This window comes from Lacerta agilis, chromosome Z, assembly GCF_009819535.1.
Source record: "Lacerta agilis isolate rLacAgi1 chromosome Z, rLacAgi1.pri, whole genome shotgun sequence".
Classification (NCBI taxonomy): Eukaryota; Metazoa; Chordata; class Lepidosauria; order Squamata; family Lacertidae; genus Lacerta; species Lacerta agilis.
In genome coordinates this window covers 6,976,789-6,994,638 of record NC_046331.1, presented here as the reverse complement: position 1 = coordinate 6,994,638, position 17,850 = coordinate 6,976,789, and the positions used below count along the sequence as shown (strand labels likewise).

General features: G+C 46.4%; 1 protein-coding gene across 1 annotated transcript; it reads left to right on the top strand.

Annotated features, from left to right (window-relative positions):
* Positions 1-1,830: 1,830 nt before the first annotated feature.
* TMEM268 (transmembrane protein 268) lies at positions 1,831-16,849 on the top strand. The gene is made up of 9 exons (XM_033138179.1): positions 1,831-1,907; positions 2,013-2,202; positions 5,129-5,238; positions 6,518-6,625; positions 7,101-7,250; positions 8,267-8,377; positions 9,472-9,552; positions 12,889-13,074; positions 16,098-16,849. Exons 2-9 carry the CDS (start codon positions 2,106-2,108, stop codon positions 16,275-16,277), a joined length of 1,023 nt encoding a protein of 340 aa, XP_032994070.1. The 5' UTR covers positions 1,831-1,907; positions 2,013-2,105; the 3' UTR covers positions 16,278-16,849.
* Positions 16,850-17,850: the final 1,001 nt, after the last annotated feature.

The window sequence follows — 17,850 nt, the reverse complement described above, 5'->3', positions numbered from 1 at the left end:
AAGCAGCAGCACACAGGATCCATCAGTGGAGGCATCAATCCTGCGTGGTGCAGGGTGCTCCTTTGCAAGAGGCTTCCACCCAGAGCAGGAGTTTGCAAAAGAGCATCATGCTGGGGCTGTGCCTCTCTTCAAAGGATGTGTCGCCCCTGCTTTCCACAGGATTTTCCTTTGAAAATGGCTTCTCAGAGAACCTGCTTGTGAAGGAGCACCCTGAAGAATTGACCCCCATCCCTGCTCTTGGTCAAGTGTGGTGAGGCAGAAAGAGATCAAATTTCTGCTTCCCACCTCCCAGCCATAAGTAATTAAACATTAGCCCCTTTCCAAAATTAATTCAGGACCAGATCAAGGGTGGGGCAGGTGGTCCTCAACTTAGTTTACTCAATCAACTCATGGACCCCCTGATTAGGGCTACCCGGCAGATGGAGGGAGCTGTGCACAGACCTGTTTGCACCCTGTATCCCAGGGAGAACCAGTAGCCTTTTTGTTACTGGACTTCAGCCACCATCAGCCTCAGCCAGCGTCACTGATAATCAGGGATGATGGGATTTGCAGTCCAGAAACACCTGGGGGACCATCGGTTCACCACCCCTGCTATATACTAACAGAAATGCATTCTCCAAGTGTCAATAATTATGTAGCCAGAAGGGGCAGTGGACATGCACAGGGAGGAATCAGCATAAGTACCAAAAATATTTCAGGGGGACGGGATGACGAGCCACAAGGGGTTGTGGGAACCTAAAACAATCCATTGAGGATTGAGCATACTCTGTGGTGAAATAATGCCGAGTGTTTTTCTTGGCAGGGTTATTGTGGAGGGGGAAGGGTGTGGGATAACCTGGGAAAGGGTGTTGATGCCCTTTGGGTCTGGAAGGCAAGGAATTCAAACAGTAAGTGGCTCCAGAGCCAACGACAGCTAATTCTGATTTTGCCCCAATCCTGAGTTCTGCAAGAGCAACACTGAGAATAATGAGGAGGGAGCTGATAGCTAAGGCCACTCCCTGGCTAGTTGTAAGGATGAAGGCAGGCAAACAGACGGCAGCTGTCTGATTGGGAACAGACCATAGTTGGTAGGGGAAAGTCCCATTCACTCCCATGGATTAACCTCTAGTGGTAGAGCCTATGTTTTAACTCCAGGGGGGAGGGGAAGCAAAACCCTGAACAGCAGCCAGTGGAGTCTGGCTTGTAAATAGGAAGGAAGGCAGGTGGCAGCTGACTAAGGACAGAATGAGGCTGATGGGACAGCACCCATTTCCCCTTTGCCTTCCTTCCTATTTATAAACAGTCCAGCTGATGGACAGTTAGCTTAGCTGTTAGCCTGCTCCTCCTTATTCTCAGTGCTGCCATTATAGAGCTGTGAAGAGAATAGGATGAGATCAAATCTAGAATGAGTTAGCTGTGCCTGTCATTGGCTCAGGCTCCACCTAGTGCTGGCTTCTCAGCCTTCCTCCCCTACCAATCTCAATGGGCACCAACCACTGCTGACAGCAGCTCTCTACATTGCAACATTTTGTTTCAGCCTCCCCTCCCCACCCATGGTACCTTAATGACTGGTACCCGGTACATGTTTGTGTATGTGTGTTTAGGCGCATGAATTGAGAAAAAAGAAATTCAATAAAGAGAAAACAGCAGAGGAGACGAAACATTGGCAGGTTGAGTTTCTGAAAGTGCAGCAGAAAAAGAAGGCCCTCTAATTGGATTATGACATAACTTGCATTTTCCCATGGTTGGCAAATGCAGGACCTGTGTTGCATACATGGATGGGCCTCTTGCCAAGTCTTGTTCCACCCACTTTTGATGAGTATATAACATTGCTTCAGATGACTCAATGACGCTTCATGAAAGAGAGGAGGATGTGAAGTAACAGGGGCAGAACTCTGCAACAGATCTTCTACTGAGAGCTCAGACAAGTAGATTTCCATCTCAGGACTCATCTTAAGCTTGCTTGGCCTCCACTTGCGACCCTCGACCACCTCTCAGATCAGATGTCACATGATTAGCTTGGTGTTTCCTAGGACAGAGCAACTTCCAAGTAGAAGATGTGGATGCAGAAAGCTAGATTTTCCATCATCTGATCCTGAAATTCTTGAGTGACACTGCTCTGCAATATGGCTTGTTGGAAAAGGCAAGTGGAAATGTCCAAGGAAGACGAATTACCATTCTCCGTGTCTTACTGTCAGACCCAAGGGGAGGAACATTCAGAAGGTAATGTAGATGAATGCACTGTTGATTGCCAAAAATGAGGTGTTGAATGGTCAACAAACACTGAACTAAACATGGGTCACATCCAGACTGTCAGTGTTTTGCAGGAGGGATTCAAACTCAAACAAGGAAATTTAGATATGTGCAATTGCAGCTGATTGGAGTGCTCTGTTTTCCCAATGTAGCAAATCCACTTTAGGAAAAGAAACAGACATTTTGTGGTCAGGTAAGTGAAGGAGAAAAGAATGAAATGAATGAATGAATAACTGGAAGGTGCTTAAACACTCCACAAGCAAATCAGGATGAATGAAGGGTGAATGCTCATTGATGTATAACCACAAACAAAACAGAATGAATTGGATATAATTTATCCTCTCTGCAATGAATAGCTTGTCTGGAGGAACCCATAGAAACTTCGAGAGAAAGAGTTTCCATCCATGAATTGCCTTGTGTTGATATTTAGGTATATTTTAATGCACTGTAGTGCCTTAAATGGACTGGGCTTCACCAGGTTTCACATTTAAACAAATGCAATTTAAAATATGGTTACCAGATTTCCCCCCCAAGGAATCCGGGGACACTTTTTTTGGGGGGGGGGATTTCATGCTTTATTTTAGGAAAGGGCTGCCCAGAGTTCTTGACCTTTTTTTAGGGGGGGACCCCAAAGTTGTAGGGCGTTCACCTCAACACAAGGCAGACGGAAAAGCCCATCTACAAACACACAAATGCCAAAAAAAAGAGGTTGGTGTTGGTGGGGGAGAGAGAGATTGAGTAAAGGCGCTCGCTGGTCTTGGCAAAACACGCATTAAAACACACACAGAAGGCACCGGTTTCCCATAACCGGGAGACCGCTGGAGGGTGAAGTGCAGTCTCTATGGAGATTTAACTGGCATGGTGGTGGTGTCTCGTTACCAGAGATGGACAAACAGCGGACTCGCCAAGGGGTGCCACAGTGCCTTCCTCGCCCCCCCCTTAAACTCACCATCTCCGCAGTGGCTGTTGGAGGGAGAGGAGAGAAAGCAAAGGACCCCGCCTGGCACAGCTCTTTTCTATGCTTCTCATAACAAAATAAAATAGAAAATTATTTCCAGTAGCACCTTAGAGACCAACTAAGTTTGTTCTTGGTATGAGCTTTCGTGTGCATGCACACTTCTTCAGATACCATACTCTTCTTCACTGCGTGAAGTTCAGGGCGAGCGTTGATCGAGGAAGCGAGCCAGAAAGAAGCTCTCTGGCTCGTGCCTCAGTTTAAATACCCCACCACCACCACCACCACAGCCAGCAGACTAGCTGGCTGGAACTTTGACGTGGCCAGGACCTCCGGTGCTGCTCGCTGCCATGGTGCCCGCCATGTTGCCTCGCTGAAAGTCCCCAGGCATAAATCGAGGGACGTTAATTAAAATCCGGGGACAGATTCTGACCGGGGACAGATTGGTGAATCCGGGGACTGTCCCCGCGAACCGGGGACGTCTGGTAACCCTAATTTTAAAACAAAAGAATAATGTGGTAAAATTTATGGCAGCCATTGTATCATCAGTTCAGTATGATACTTCAGTGATGTCTTTTGGAGGATCAGTAGGCTATTCCCCCTTCCCTGCTCCATAAATTGTTGGACTACCTTTACCGTCTCTTTTCCCTCAAGGATGATGATAACTCAATGGTACAGCAGTGTGCAGATAATTGCATACAGATAAATACACCTCCAGCTATAAATGGAGTGTGTGCATTATGGTTGAGGCAATACTTCTGCCTGAGAAATACCGGTAGCCTTCCTGAACCTGAGACCCTCTAGGTGTTTTGGATTGCATCTCCTATCATTCCTAACCATGCTGGGTTGGGCTGATGGGAGTTGTAGTCCAAAACATCTGGAGGGTCCCATGTTGGGAAAGGCTGCCATAGAATCAAAGAACCATAGAGATGGGTGGGATATTGGGGGCCTTGAATGAATCCCCACACTGCACAGTGCAGGGTCTATCATGGCACAGGATGTAAGTACAGCACCTGCATATATCATGTTTCCTTTGCATTGAAATGAATGGCTTGGAATAACCTACTAAGAATATATTCTATAATCTACATAATCAATTGCTTAAATTACATAAATTATGCAACTGCACCACAGCAGAACAGAGAGAAAAACAACATAGTTTTTGGAAGAAAACCAATTGCAGCAGAACTGATTGCTGCATGCGATGAATACAGAACGGAATGGAACTTGATGCCCTCTGGCTCATTCCAGATTCTGTTGGGACCACAGTTTCCATCACCCCAAGCCAGCATGGATAATGATCAAGGATGACAGGGGTGGAAGTTGAACAACTTCTGGGAAGGTATCCCATTAGCTGTCCAGTCAAAGACTCCATGAAGTTGAATCTTTTCTTCGGAAGGGCTGAAAGCTCAGTGACAAGCTCCCCGCTTTCCACACAGAATGCCCAGCAATTTCCATCCTTAGCATTCGATTCAATTCAGTTCACACTTAAAGTCACACATATGTAAACCGCAGTTTCCAAAATGATAAATTAACTGAAGCACAGCCAGCCCCCCAAATTTGCACTTTACATTCATACCTCGGGTTACGTACTTTTTGGGTTACGAACTCTGCTAACCCAGAAGCGCAACCTGACGCACGTGCGATTTGCCCATGCGCAGAGCGTTTTTTGCTGTTTTTCCGGGTTTTTTTCGCAGAACGAATTGTCCGGGTTACGTCCTTTTCGGGTTACGTACTGTAATCCGGAACGGATTAAGTACGTAACCCGGGGTACCACTGTATGGAATTTCACAACACAGATCTCAAACTGAGTAATGCAGACAAATAAAAACCGTACCCTGTGCATAGAAGGACCATTTCCACACAAAGCACATGCACTGCCATGAAGTGATGGCCACTCCACAATGCTTATACTCAGTCTTCTTTACTGTTGCCTTCCAGAACTTCACAATGGGCAAAGGCTTATGGTTCTCACAGCTCACAAGTCCTGTTTTTCTACGTTTTTTGATATGAATCTTATGGTAGAGAGATTGAAGACCATGGGAATTCAGGTGAGGGTTGCATATATCTTGTTGAATCATGCAGAGATAAAAGCCACTAGATGCAATGTAATTTGCTTACTTTATTGTGCAAGGGAAAAAAAATCAGGATGAACCAGATCGCAAGGAGTAATTAGTACTTTTTATACTTTTTGCTGCTATCCAAGTGTTTCCTCCTCCTCCTCCTCCCCCTCCCCCTCCCCCTCCCCCTCTTTCATTATTGCGATTGTTATTTTGACTCCAAGCTAAGTCAGCTGAACTTATTTCCTATTGAAATTAATGGGGCAGTTGGAGGTAACAAAGCTTCTGAATGCCAGTTGCTGGAAAACACAGGCAGGGTGAGTGCCCTTGTGCTCAAATCCTGCTTGCAGGTTTCCCACAGACATCTGGTTGGCCCCTGTGAGAAAAGGATGCTGGATAAAGTGGGCCATTGGCCTGATCCACAAAGGCTCTTCTTTTATGCTTAGTAGGACTCTTGACTTACCTGGGACCCTCGTACCTATGGGACCGCCTTTCCTGGCATGCCCAGGGGAGGACCTTATGGTCCACAAGTAATAATACTTTGGAGGTCCCGGGCCTCAAGGAGGTTAGACTGGCCTCGGCCAGGGCCAGGGCCTTTTCAGCCCTGGCCCCGGCCTGGTGGAACACTCTGTCGCAAGAGACCAGGGCCCTGCAGGATTTGACATCTTTCCGCAGGGCCTGCAAAAAGGAGCTGTTCCGCCAGGCCTTTAGTCCGGGCCCAGTCTGACCCCCTTCTTTCCATGAAATGGAAATGGTCCCCTTGGCCCTTTCTATCGGCCCATATGGGACCAGCACTGATTTGGAGGTAGCATTGTGAGGTAGGAGGCTGCTGAGGAGGCAGTAGATCTGGCTTCCAAGCCACCGCTGCCACTGTAGCAGTGGCCAAGGAATTCCTCGGAGGCTGAATCTGTCACCCCTGTGGATCTGCATCTAAGGTGGTTATCGCACTTTCTCTCACGGGTGCGCTGGCCTTTGGTGAGGAGGAGCCAGAATGGTAGGGGAAAGGGGGGAAAAATTGGCAGAAGTGATCGGACTCTGTAGAACAGTTCGATACCATTGCAATTCTCCCTGAATCAAAGCAGCTCAGAGGGGCTTCATCCACGTTGTGGGGGGTGAGCAGCCCTCCACACATTTCTTAGTTCCAATTGCTCTTCTTGGCCGCAGTCCTTAAAGCATGGCAGTGAATTCAAGCTCACTTCATGCTGTCACGGGATTGTTTCCATTGCATTTGGGCATACATCAAATGACCATGCTGCTGTTGCTTACGCAGGTGACAGCTGACCAGTGGGAAAAATTGATTCAGTGTGCGGTGCTAGAGCCAGCGGTGAGGAAGCACCTTTTCTACAACTCCAGAGCATTTGGGATCTCAATTGCTGTGGTAAGCACCATATTACTTCAGTGAGAGTTGGGGCATGGAGGTTTGCTAGGGTCTAAAATGACTATATATATTACAGGGGTGGGGAACCAGAGGCCCATTGGTCAAATGTGGCCCTCTAGATCTCTCTTCTTGGCTCTCAGAATTCTCCTCAGGACACGCCCCCTCCCACAGGCACTGCTTTGGCCCTTCCTTTGTGAGTTTTTGCCTGGCTGGAATGTGCCCAGTAACTCCAATTATGCTTTTTGTTTGCATGACTGGAGAATACAGAGGGGTGTGTGTGAGGGTGTAGCAATCAGACAACTGTATGAAGATAAAATTTGCACCAGTTGTTCTGCCCTCTTTAGCCTCTGCCCCCCCGCCCCCCGCTTCTGGCACTTGGCTCCCAGAAGTCTGACCAAAAGGGAAGGAGGCCCTTGGTTTGTAAAAGGTTGCTCACCTCTATTTTATTAGATAAATCTTCTGTTCCTCCTTTCAGGTTTTCTACGTGACCCTCTGGATCAATCTTTTTTCCACCCTGCAGATATATTGCGTAGCGCAACCATGGGAAATCAGTATTTTGGCCACTGCAATTGCCCTGGTGGCTGCCTTGATCATCAGGCTCATAATGCATCAATATCAAAGGAAGGTAAGACAAGTTGAGACATGTCTGCAGTTATGACTTCCATGATGACCAGCAGCCATTAGGGATTCGTATTCAGATAATCGCAAATTAAAAGCAGAACCCAATGGAGCCTATTCAGTTCAACTTTCATTCACTGAAATAAATGCCATAAGCAATGCCTGAAAAGCAAGAAGAGGTTGGCCCCCATCTTGCAAAGCAATTGCTTTAGAGGGTGCCTGCAAGCCCACTTGTTGCACCCACCTCATCACAGTCCTAGCTGGAATTGTTACCACTGTCAGCTCAACTCAGCTCAAATCTTTCCACCCTGAAGAGTTGTAGCTCAGCAGCAGAGAACCAGCCTTTCATGAAGAAGCTCCCCAGCGTCACCAGGTGCATCTAGGAATACCCCCTGCCTGAAATCTTGGGAGAGCCACTGCCAGTCAACATGAACAATACTGAACCAGATGGACTGATGGCCAGATGCAGTTATAAGGCTGCCTTATAGCTGTGTCTGAACCATTGGCGCACCTGTTCCTATCTTTTAAGTGGGAGACCTCTAACTCAACATCTGCTTTGTATGCAGAAGGCCCCAGGTCCAATCCTTGGGCAGGGCTGGAAGGAAACCTAGGAGAGCCAGTGCCACGCAGTGTAGATTATACAAATCTAGATGGACCATTGACTCAGGATAAGATAGCTTCCTACAAGGAGCCGTAATTCAGTGGCAGAGCAACTGGTTGCATTCAGAAGGTCCCAGGTTTCACCCCAGTATCTCCAGGTAGGGATGGGAATGTCCTCTGCCTGAAATCCTGAAGAGCTGATGCCAGTCAGTGTATACAATTCTGTACTAGATGGACCAATGGCTTGATGCAGCAGAAGGCAGTTTTCTATGTTCCCCTTTGAAAATTGTGGGGAATGACTGTTAAACCAGCTTGTTAAACTGCCTATGCCCATGAGACTGTGGTATGGCTTCCCTCTTGCCTCCACTGGGCACCCAGTGGTTGAGACCTTTAATGCCCTTCCTTTTCCTCCTCATTTAACAGCTGAATGTGAGTACAGACATGAGACTAGCCGCTGCCAATGAAGCTTTCATGAAAAACAAATTCCTGGTGGGGTTCACAAATATCCCGGAGAAGCAATGTAGTGTTCCACAGGTATCCTTTTTTCAGATTGAAACGATGCCAAATCTCTGTATGTCAGGGAGAACTGAAATTTCAGTTTTGTCACTTAAGAACTCACCCTATATTTACCTCTGAATATAATGATATAATAAAATAAGGGTGGGGGACCTTTTGCAGACGAAGGACCTCATTCTCTTCTGGGCAGCCTTCTGGGGACCACATGCTGGGGGCAGCCATAGGTGGAACAACAAATGTAAATGTTTGCCTTTGCAAAGTAGGCTAGTTTCTGCACCTGCTCACCCGTTCCTCTTTATCCTCAGTCCAGGCAAGTCAAAAGGCATTATCGGAGTTCAAATATGCATTCCAGCCAGGTGAACACTTGGGGTTGTATCCAACGTAGTGCTAAGTTAAAGACACGTAGCAGTACATTTGTTCCACTGGCAAAATGTTTTGTACCAGCTGAACAGTGGTACAAAACAGCAAGAGCAAGAGAATGTGGAAGTACCTATGCTGCTCAACAGATGGCACAATTTGTTGCACGTTGTGTTTCCACTATTGTAACTGTCATGTTGTATCCTTCTGTTGTCCAGCATTAAATCTCACCCAACTGCTGGCACAGGAGCCCTTGTGCTAGTAGACACAGAACACCGGATACAGCCCTTGTGGTGCAAAGCAGGGCCAATGAGGTGTGGCCTGGAGAAAGTTCAAAAGGAAAGATAGAGAGGCCTGGAGAGTCACAATCAGCCTGGGGTCTGAGGCTTCTCTCCAGCTATAGCTTAACATCATACATTCTTTACTTGCCATGATATATCCAGTACCAAAATTTGTCCATAGGTGGTGGTATTACTACATATTACTTGTTGTTGTTCAGTTGTTTGTCGTGTCCGACTCTTCATGGCCCCATGGACCAGAGCACGCCAGGCACGCCTACATATGAGTAAAACAATCAAAACAATCTGATCTCCTTCTTACAAATGGGTGTAAATAAGTAAGCAACATCAACCCTTTTCTCCAGTAAGCAATACAGAGAGTTGCAAAGAATTTCATCATTTACCATAATTTGTGCATGGCTGGTGGGATGACCAGATATAGGGCTGTTTCCCTTGACTTCCCCCACTACTCATCAGCTCTGGTTTGTTCATTTTGACGTGGGGCCATGCCTTCAATTCCTAGCAGACTCTCTGGCAGAAATGAAAAGGAATGAAAAGGTGAGTGATGATTGGAGGGTTTTTTGTTTTGCTTTAAGGCAGAAGGTTCCCAAGCAAGCCATGTTGCTGATACTGTTAGTAGCATTGCTGAGAACAAACAAAACAAATAAAATAATTTGAGCTCCAGCTTCCAAATAGGTGTGAATAGGCAAACAGCCACCATCCACTTTCTCAAGTCAGCCATACAGAGAATTGCGTGCAGTTATATCATGCACAAAAATATTCTTCAGAATTACCAGAATGCAACTGATGGATGTTATCGTGCTTTAAACAACCACCACCACCAAAATAAGGCACTGACTCATTGCTGTTAAAACTAGGTTGTGGGTTATAACAAATTAAATATACAGAATTCAGTCAACGGAGTCTGTTTAGTCATGTAACTATTCCATTTGGGGCAGGTGTCTATCGTTTTCATTAAAGATGTCATTCTAAAGTTAGTTAGCTACCGTGTTTCTCCTAAAATAAGACACCGTCTTATATTTTTTTTCGCTCAACAAAACACAGTATGGCTTATTTTCAGGGGATGTCTTATTTTAACCGCGTCGCATCAGTACACTGCATAGCCACGGCTCTCCAGGCTGTTTTAATGGGAGGTACCACGTCACTATGGCTTATTTTCGGGGTATGGCTTATTTTTGGGGAACGGCTTATATTTCGCAAATGCATAGAAATCCTGCTATGGCTTATTTTATGGCTATGTCTTATTTTAGGAGAAACAGGGTAGTTAGCTTTTTTTTTCAAAAATTCAGTATTATTGCGGAGTTTTTGAACTTAACATCACTGCTGGATCACACTGAAGAATCTTGTTTAGTAAGACTGTGTACAACCCCTCTGTCTCCAGCCCCCAGGATCTGGGGACCCAGTCCAGGCAGATGTGGAGATCACTTAACCTGGATCTGGACCTGAATCAATTCAGGGGACAAGGCTGAAACCCAATTAAACATAAAGGCAGGAGGGGATGGGGGAAGGAGACACTGCATCTCCTTCGCCTCTTCATGACTGAGAGCAGGAGGGTACAGTTGACTGACACTATCTGCTGCTAGGCTCCTTGCTTTCTCACGGTAGCAGGCACACCAACTCCAGGGGACAGAGATGTCATCAGCCCCCTCAATATTCCTTAACGGGACGCAGCCCCCGAATATTGAGCGGGTGGAGGAGGTCTAGCCAAGGAAAGCACAGCATCAGTGGAAGGCTGCTCCAGCCTGCACAGTGCCAGGAGACACTGCAGGGACCAGGGTGGCCTGGTGTGAGATTGTACCAGCCTGCTCAGCATCTCCTGAGACTGTGGAGACCAGCGTGACCTAGCAGAAGGCTGGACAAGCCTTCACAGTGTCAGGAGATGCTGTGGGGACAGGTGCGGCCTGGCGAGAGGTTACACTAGCCTGCGCAGCATCTTCCGATGCAAGCAAGGACCGGCACAGACTAGTGGAAGGCTGCTCCTGTGTGGCATCTCTTGACACCACACAGGCTGATGCAGGCTTCCTCTAGGCTGCACCGGTCTGGCCTGCACAGCATAGGGGACGTGTGCAACGTGCGCCAACCCACCCAATCTTGGGGGCAACACGGCACCTCTGCCCGGTAGACACCAGGAACCACACACACACACACACACACACACACACAATATCCATCTCCATTTTCAAAGTTCTGGTTCCCTGTGTTGCCAAAGTAGTCCTGGCGCCAAATCGCCATAGGAATATTCTTCCGTTAATTTGCATCCTGCTCTGTATCACCCCATATTGCTCCCTCTTCAATTCATTTATGTCCAAATAATTTCCTGACAGATTGTGCTCAAGATCATTTCAGCTGCCCCCATTGATGATCTCCAAGCCAATTCTTTATAAAGTCATCTTACAGCAGTTTATTTTCCCCAAGTTAACATCCTACTCAGTCACCTAGGTCACCATCCTCCTCCCGTTCATTTCCCCCAAATTCATTACTCACTTGGAACCACTAGAGGCGCTTCAACAAAGATTCAAGGTTGTATCCAATGTTAGTCCTGCACAGGGTAGACCCATTCATAGATGCAGAGTTCTGTTCAATATTGGGGGGGGGGATTTGTTGCATGTGTGTGACATCACACACATCAGGAGGAGGCCTGATGCCTTCCACAGCTGCAGGGAGGGATGCCCCCTCAAGATGGGGGGGGCTGTCATGTTCCCACATACTTTGGGGTGGATAGAGCTGCTGCCTATGGACCCACTGAAATTGTTAGACATGACTTAAGGTAAAGGTACCCCTGACCATTAGGTCCAGTCGTGGACAACCCTGGGGTTGCGGCATTCATCTCACTTTATTGGCCGAGGGAGCCGGCGTACAGCTTCCGGGTTATGTGGCCAGCATGACAAAGCCGCTTCTGGCGAACCAGAGCAGCACACGGAAATGCCGTTTACCTTCCCACCGGAGCAGTACCTATTTATCTACTTGCACTTGACGTGCTTTCGAACTGCTAGGTTGGCAGGAGCAGGGACTGAACAACGGGAGCTCACCCCGTTACGGGGATTTGAACCGCCGACCTTTTGATTGGCTAGCCCTAGGCTCTGTGGTTTAACCCACAGCACTACCCACATCCTTAGACATGACTTAGTTCTCTTAATTTTAATGTGTCTACTCTGAGTGGAACTTAGTTAGAGACAACCCTCAGAACCCATGCTGTCGTCCTTAACAACACTCATATTCATTTGTGTGATTATGGCCATATTCACGCCATCCACTTAAAGCACTATGATACCACCTTAAGCAGTCATAGCTTCCCCTAAAGACTTCTGGGAGCTGTAGTTTGCTAAGGGTACTGAGAGTTGTTTAATTTATCCCTTCCAGAGCTACAGTTCTCAGAATGGTTTAACAATCAATCCCTCCTCACAGGTAACTCCTGAGTATTGTAGCTTTGTGAAGCCCCCTTAACAAATTAGAGCTCCAATAATCCTTTTTGGGAAGCCTCAACTATTGTAAGTGATGGCATAGTGGTACGAATGTGGCCTATGTTGCTATTGAATTGTATCCAACAAATTCCTGGCAAAAGCCAAATGGTTTCTGCTCACACAACAGAACTTCTGTTCCCTCTCTTCTCTCTGCGTGCCCTCAGTGCCACCCTGGACCTTCAGAGCAATTTTATGTGTCAGGACTCACATGGAGAGAGGAGACAGGAGAGGAAGGGGAAATTCCATTGTGGGAATGGAATATAAAACCGTAGAACTGCAGAGTTGGAAGGGACCCAAAGGGATTCAGTTGATCATTGTTGCTGTTAGTTGATTGCTGCAGAAGCTGATTTTCCTGGGTGATGCAGAATAATATCGCTGTCCTGCAAATCTGCTCCTCCCGGCTCCTTTTCAGTCTGCTCTGAAGCACAACCTGAAAGAACTCTGCATTGTAATAGAGACTCCCATCCTTCCAAGTCAGGAAGAAGGCCTGGGAATTTCTTCAGAAGATTCTGAACTGCTGCCTGAGAAAAAAAAGCGCGACCAAAGTGGCTTGGCGTACCGAGAGTTCCTCCAGCTTGTCCCAGATGGAGCCCCTGAGGTAAGAATTCATTGAGCCAGTGTGGTGTAGTTGGTTAAGAGCGGTAGACTCGTAATCTGGGGAACCGGGTTCGTGTCTCCGCTCCTCCACATGCAGCTGCTGGGTGACCTTGGGCTAGTCACACTTTTCTGAAGTCTCTCAGCCCCACTCACCTCACAGAGTGTTTGTTGTGGGGGAGGAAGGGAAAGGAGAATGTGAGCCGCTTTGAGACTCCTTCGGGTAGTGATAAAGTGGGATATCAAATCCAAACTCTTCTTGAAGGAGTCTTTAAAAAGGTTTGGTGTTGGGGGAGAACTGAGGTGAATCTTCACCAGCCTCTGTACTCAGAGCCAGCCCATACCTGCCTGATTTCTTTCTTATGAACTGTAAACCAAACCAAATCACCACAAACTGGCTAATAGATATAAAAGTGCCTGTGAATAGTTTCTTATTTTGTGTTAACTGTTCTGTCTGATTAGCCTTGAGCTGATGAAGCTTTGTGGCGAAACCTGTTGCAAATCCGGAGGACAGGTCTTTGGTTATTTGCCCACTTGTGTTTATTCCGTTATGAGGGTGGCTACATAAGGACCTACTGAAGAGCAGTCCATCTTATTCCGTCCTTTTCCCATCCACGTTCATTTCACCAGGGTGCACTGGCGTAGGAAGGGCAGGACGTAGGGAGTGGGGCGCCCCGGGTAGCGCGATCCCGGTAGGGTTCCATATCGGCTGCCCCCCCACCCGCACTGCGTGCCCCGCCCCCAGAACACGCGCCAGTCCCACCCCCGCCTGCTTCCCGCCCGCGGTGCCGGAGCATGAAGCTCCACCACTGCCAGGGTGGTGTTTGCCTCAGACCCACTGAAGAACACCCCGCTTGGTTCATCTTTTACAAACTGTTTTGCACCTTGTTGGCACCAGAATCAGAGCTGTCAACCTTCCTTTTTTTTTTTGCATTGGGAAACGGCCATAGCTGTCAACTTTCCCTTTTTTTTGCAATGGGAAACGGCGCTGGAATAAGGGAATTTCCTGCAAAAAAGGGAAAGTTGACAGCTATGACCAGAGTATTGTTCCACGTGTTGAATGGTTCAGTTATTCAGACATTGATACGTTCCCTGTGCATATAATTTATTCCATGGTCTTGACGGTACTAATACTGTTTTGCACATGCCTTGTAATATGTCATTGCACCCTGGTGAAATAAATAAATCTTTATTTAGTATTTTCTAGTAAATCCCCCTTTTATATCTATTAGCCAGTTTGTGGTGATTTGGTTTGGTTTATTGTTATATTATTATCACCACTGTGTGATACTTTGCGTAGTTTGTCTTTACTTACGAACTGTCCAGAAGGTGGCACTGCCTGTTAGTTTTTTTCTCCTCCTTAGTCTCAAGGTTGACCTTCTAGACCTCAGCAGGGAGGAGGATGGAGGCAAAACTAGAACTAGTGCCTCTATCAGTCATTGGCTCCAGCACCACCTACTTTTGAATTATATACCCTTTGTCCTACCAGTCCCAAAGGGGCACCAGGCACTACTGCTCACTTATGAAAGTTTAAGAAATATTTAAAGTAAAATGTAAGGCCAATGATATATTATTATGCCTTTTAAATGATGTGGATATGCAAGGGAATATTTGAATTTTTAAAGGAATTTTCAGTTTTATTTTATTTTTAAATTCAGGAACTTTTCAAGAAACATTTGGTTATTTTAAGTTGTTTTAGACTTTGTGTTTAAAAGTTGTAACCCACCCTTGGACCTCACAGTGAAGGGCAGGTAATAACAACAGTAACAACTAGCGTACTGTATATATTAACACTAGCAAGGGTAATGCACATGGAAGTTTGGAAAGGTAGATGTAAACCTAATAAGAATTAATGATATAAATGATGGGAGGTGCTGGAAATGTTTAAGTTGACAATACAGTGGTACCTCTGGTTACGAATGGGATCCGTTCTGGAGCCCCGTTCGTAACCTGTGATGTGCGTAACCTGAAGCGCCACGTCTGCACATGTGCGCGACGTGATTCGGCGCTTCGGCACATGCACGTGACGTCATTTGACACGTCTGTGCATGCATGAACTGCCGAACCCAGAGGTAACACGTTCCATTATTTCCGGGTTCAGCACGTTCGTAACCCATGTTGTATGCATCCTGAAGCATTCGTAACAAGAGGTACGGCTGTAATGTTAAATGAAATGGGATTAAAAAAGCCGTTGGAGGCTAGTTGTGCAATATAGAAGCAAAGAGCTCAGAATATCTTGGTTTGGATAAGGGAAAGTGCCACAGCTGAGTGGCAGAGCACCTGCTTTGTGCATGAAAGGTCTCAGGTTCAACCCCCAGCACTGGGAAAGACTCCAGTCTGAAATTTGGGGGAGAGGTGGTTTATTATGACATAAGCCAGGGTTGGGGGTAGGTCAATCTCGGCCTGTGAGGCCATTATTTCAGAAACTATGCCCACTGATGCCATTCCAATGGTGGCAGGGGTTTGATTCTGAATTGGCTGCATGTGTCAGTTGCTCTATTGGGAACTGTCACACATAGCCGAAGCAGCAGTGTTTAATCTCCACTCACCAGCTGATGAATAGCAATTAAATCCTGCACCATTGGGCTGTTCATGCCTCTTCCCCTACTGGAAACAGCCATGTGCAGTCAAAGCTCAATGTTGGGCTGTTTGAAAACCCTTTTGCAAAGAGCCCTTTGCTGTTCAAAGAGCAACAAAGTTCTGGTTGCAAAAGAGCTTTCAAACAACTCCACTCTCAGTCCTCAACAGTCAGGGCTTCAGAGTTCAGTATAACCTGGTACCATAATGATGTCAGATGACTGACAGGTAGATGGCCTCTGGGTTGGGGAGATAAGGATTTGGTTTGCTGGTCAGAAAATGTTCTCTACGTCTAGCACAAACTTTCAGGGACAACACATGAAGTGCTATTTGAGCTACAGATTGGTGTAGGCATCACTGGGCTGGACGGACCACTGGTCTGACTTGGTATAAAAGCTGCTTCCTATGTTCTTACATCATCAATAAATGTTGATGCTTGATTGATTTTAGGTGATGGCCCAGCAGCTATTGGCAATCTTCAGTGGCTGCTACATCAGACTTCTGGTCAGTGGTCAGCACACAGAGGTCGCTGCAAGACGACATGTATCACTCAACCACACCCCATGCCTGTGCCAATTCATCGAGACTACAGTGCTGGCAAAGAGATCCTCATGGTTCAAGCTGAGGTGACCACTGGTGGATGAAGTGGCCCTTTGCATTATGCACAGTATTAACCAGAATGGAGACCTAGAACCTGCAAACTGGGGGAAACATTTCACATGGTTGTCTGAATTGGCCACAGTGACACGCACCTTAGTTACCCACTATTTGCATTGCTGTAACATGCTCTACATAGGATTGCCTTTGAAAAGTGCTCAGAAACTTCAGCTGGCTCAAAGAGCTGCCAGATTGCTGTCCCGGGCTGGTTATATATGACCTATATGGCTTAGGTCCAAGCTATCTGAAATACCACATTCCCTCATAAGAACTTGCCCAGGTTTTGAGAGCTTCAAGGAAGATCTGTCTCTTGCTCCCACCATCCTGACAGGCATACTTGGTGGAGATGCAGGAGAAAACCTATGTAGCTGCTGCCAGACTCTGAAACTCCCTCTCCAGAGAAGCCAGGCTGGCTCCCTCCTTGTAGTGTTTCTGCTGACAGGTACAGCAGGTACAGTCTTGTTCCAATAGGCTTTGGGGAGCTGACTGCTTTTAATGAAAGGGCTGGTGCTGTGCTGTTTTTAATTCTAGCTATTTTTTATTGTAGGCATATGTATGCGGTTTGAATTATATTTTATTTTATAAAATGTAATTTTGATGATTAGTTTTTTCTGTGATTTTAGCTGTGTTTATTTTTTATCAGTAAACCTCCTTGAGTACCTGACAGGCAAAGAGATGGGGTTTTTTTTGGGTTTTTTTTTTTTACAAATATATAAGAATCCAACACCATTGTTCTCTGTTTGCCACAAGTGTCCAAGCAGTAATTTTCTGGATCCTTTTTTGTCATCTCCTTTAAGGAGCTACTGTGAAATGAAATGAGATCAATGGCGTGCCTAGCACAGAACTGGCAAAATTTCTCCAACCTCCTGTGCAGACATCCAACAAGCCATGTCAATGAGAGATGATCACAAATCGCTCGTGCGATTTTGCAATATTTTGCTTTCCATGGCTCCTGTTAGGTAACAGTAGTGGAAGATATTTCCCACAGGACATTCCATTGCGAAGAAGGATCTTGTCTTTCCAGTTGCTGCAGAAAGCCAGGTAGGGAATGAATGAAATGAATGTATGCAAATCCAAAAGAGCAAACAGCTGCAGGATGGCTTAGGGTGGGCGATGAGAGACACACACACCCCGAACACACACACATAGTGGCATGGTTTCCAAGAGAGACAAAAGCAGGATAAAGGGACAGTAATATTTTTAGCTCTTTCTGTGTGAGACAGTTGCTACCCGCAACACACACCTCACGTTTTCCTCTCCTTGGAGACAGGGGTGAAATCTACTGCTGGTGATTTTTATGACTGGCTAAGCAGAGAAGGTAGACAAAAACCTCTCAGTTACAGATAGATAGCTGTGTTGGTCTGCCATAGTAAAAAAATAATAATAAATAATAATAAATTCCTTCCAGTAGCACCTTAAGAGACCAGCTAAGTTTGTTCTCTCAGTCATTGGAAATGCAGTGATGTTATTGTGTGCAACAGAAAGAAGTCTGCACCATAGCCTGGGAAGGTTTTCTGGGTTCAAAACCTTGACAGAGCTATGCCCT

Bases quoted from the DNA above. Each gene is read 5' to 3' on its own strand.
- TMEM268 (XM_033138179.1), top strand. From the start codon at position 2,106: ATGGCTTGTTGGAAAAGGCAAGTGGAAATGTCCAAGGAAGACGAATTA. The intron at 9,553-12,888 runs GTGAGTGATGAT...GCTCCTTTTCAG, and splicing joins AAATGAAAAGGAATGAAAAG to TCTGCTCTGAAGCACAACCT. The intron at 13,075-16,097 runs GTAAGAATTCAT...GATTGATTTTAG, and splicing joins TCCCAGATGGAGCCCCTGAG to GTGATGGCCCAGCAGCTATT.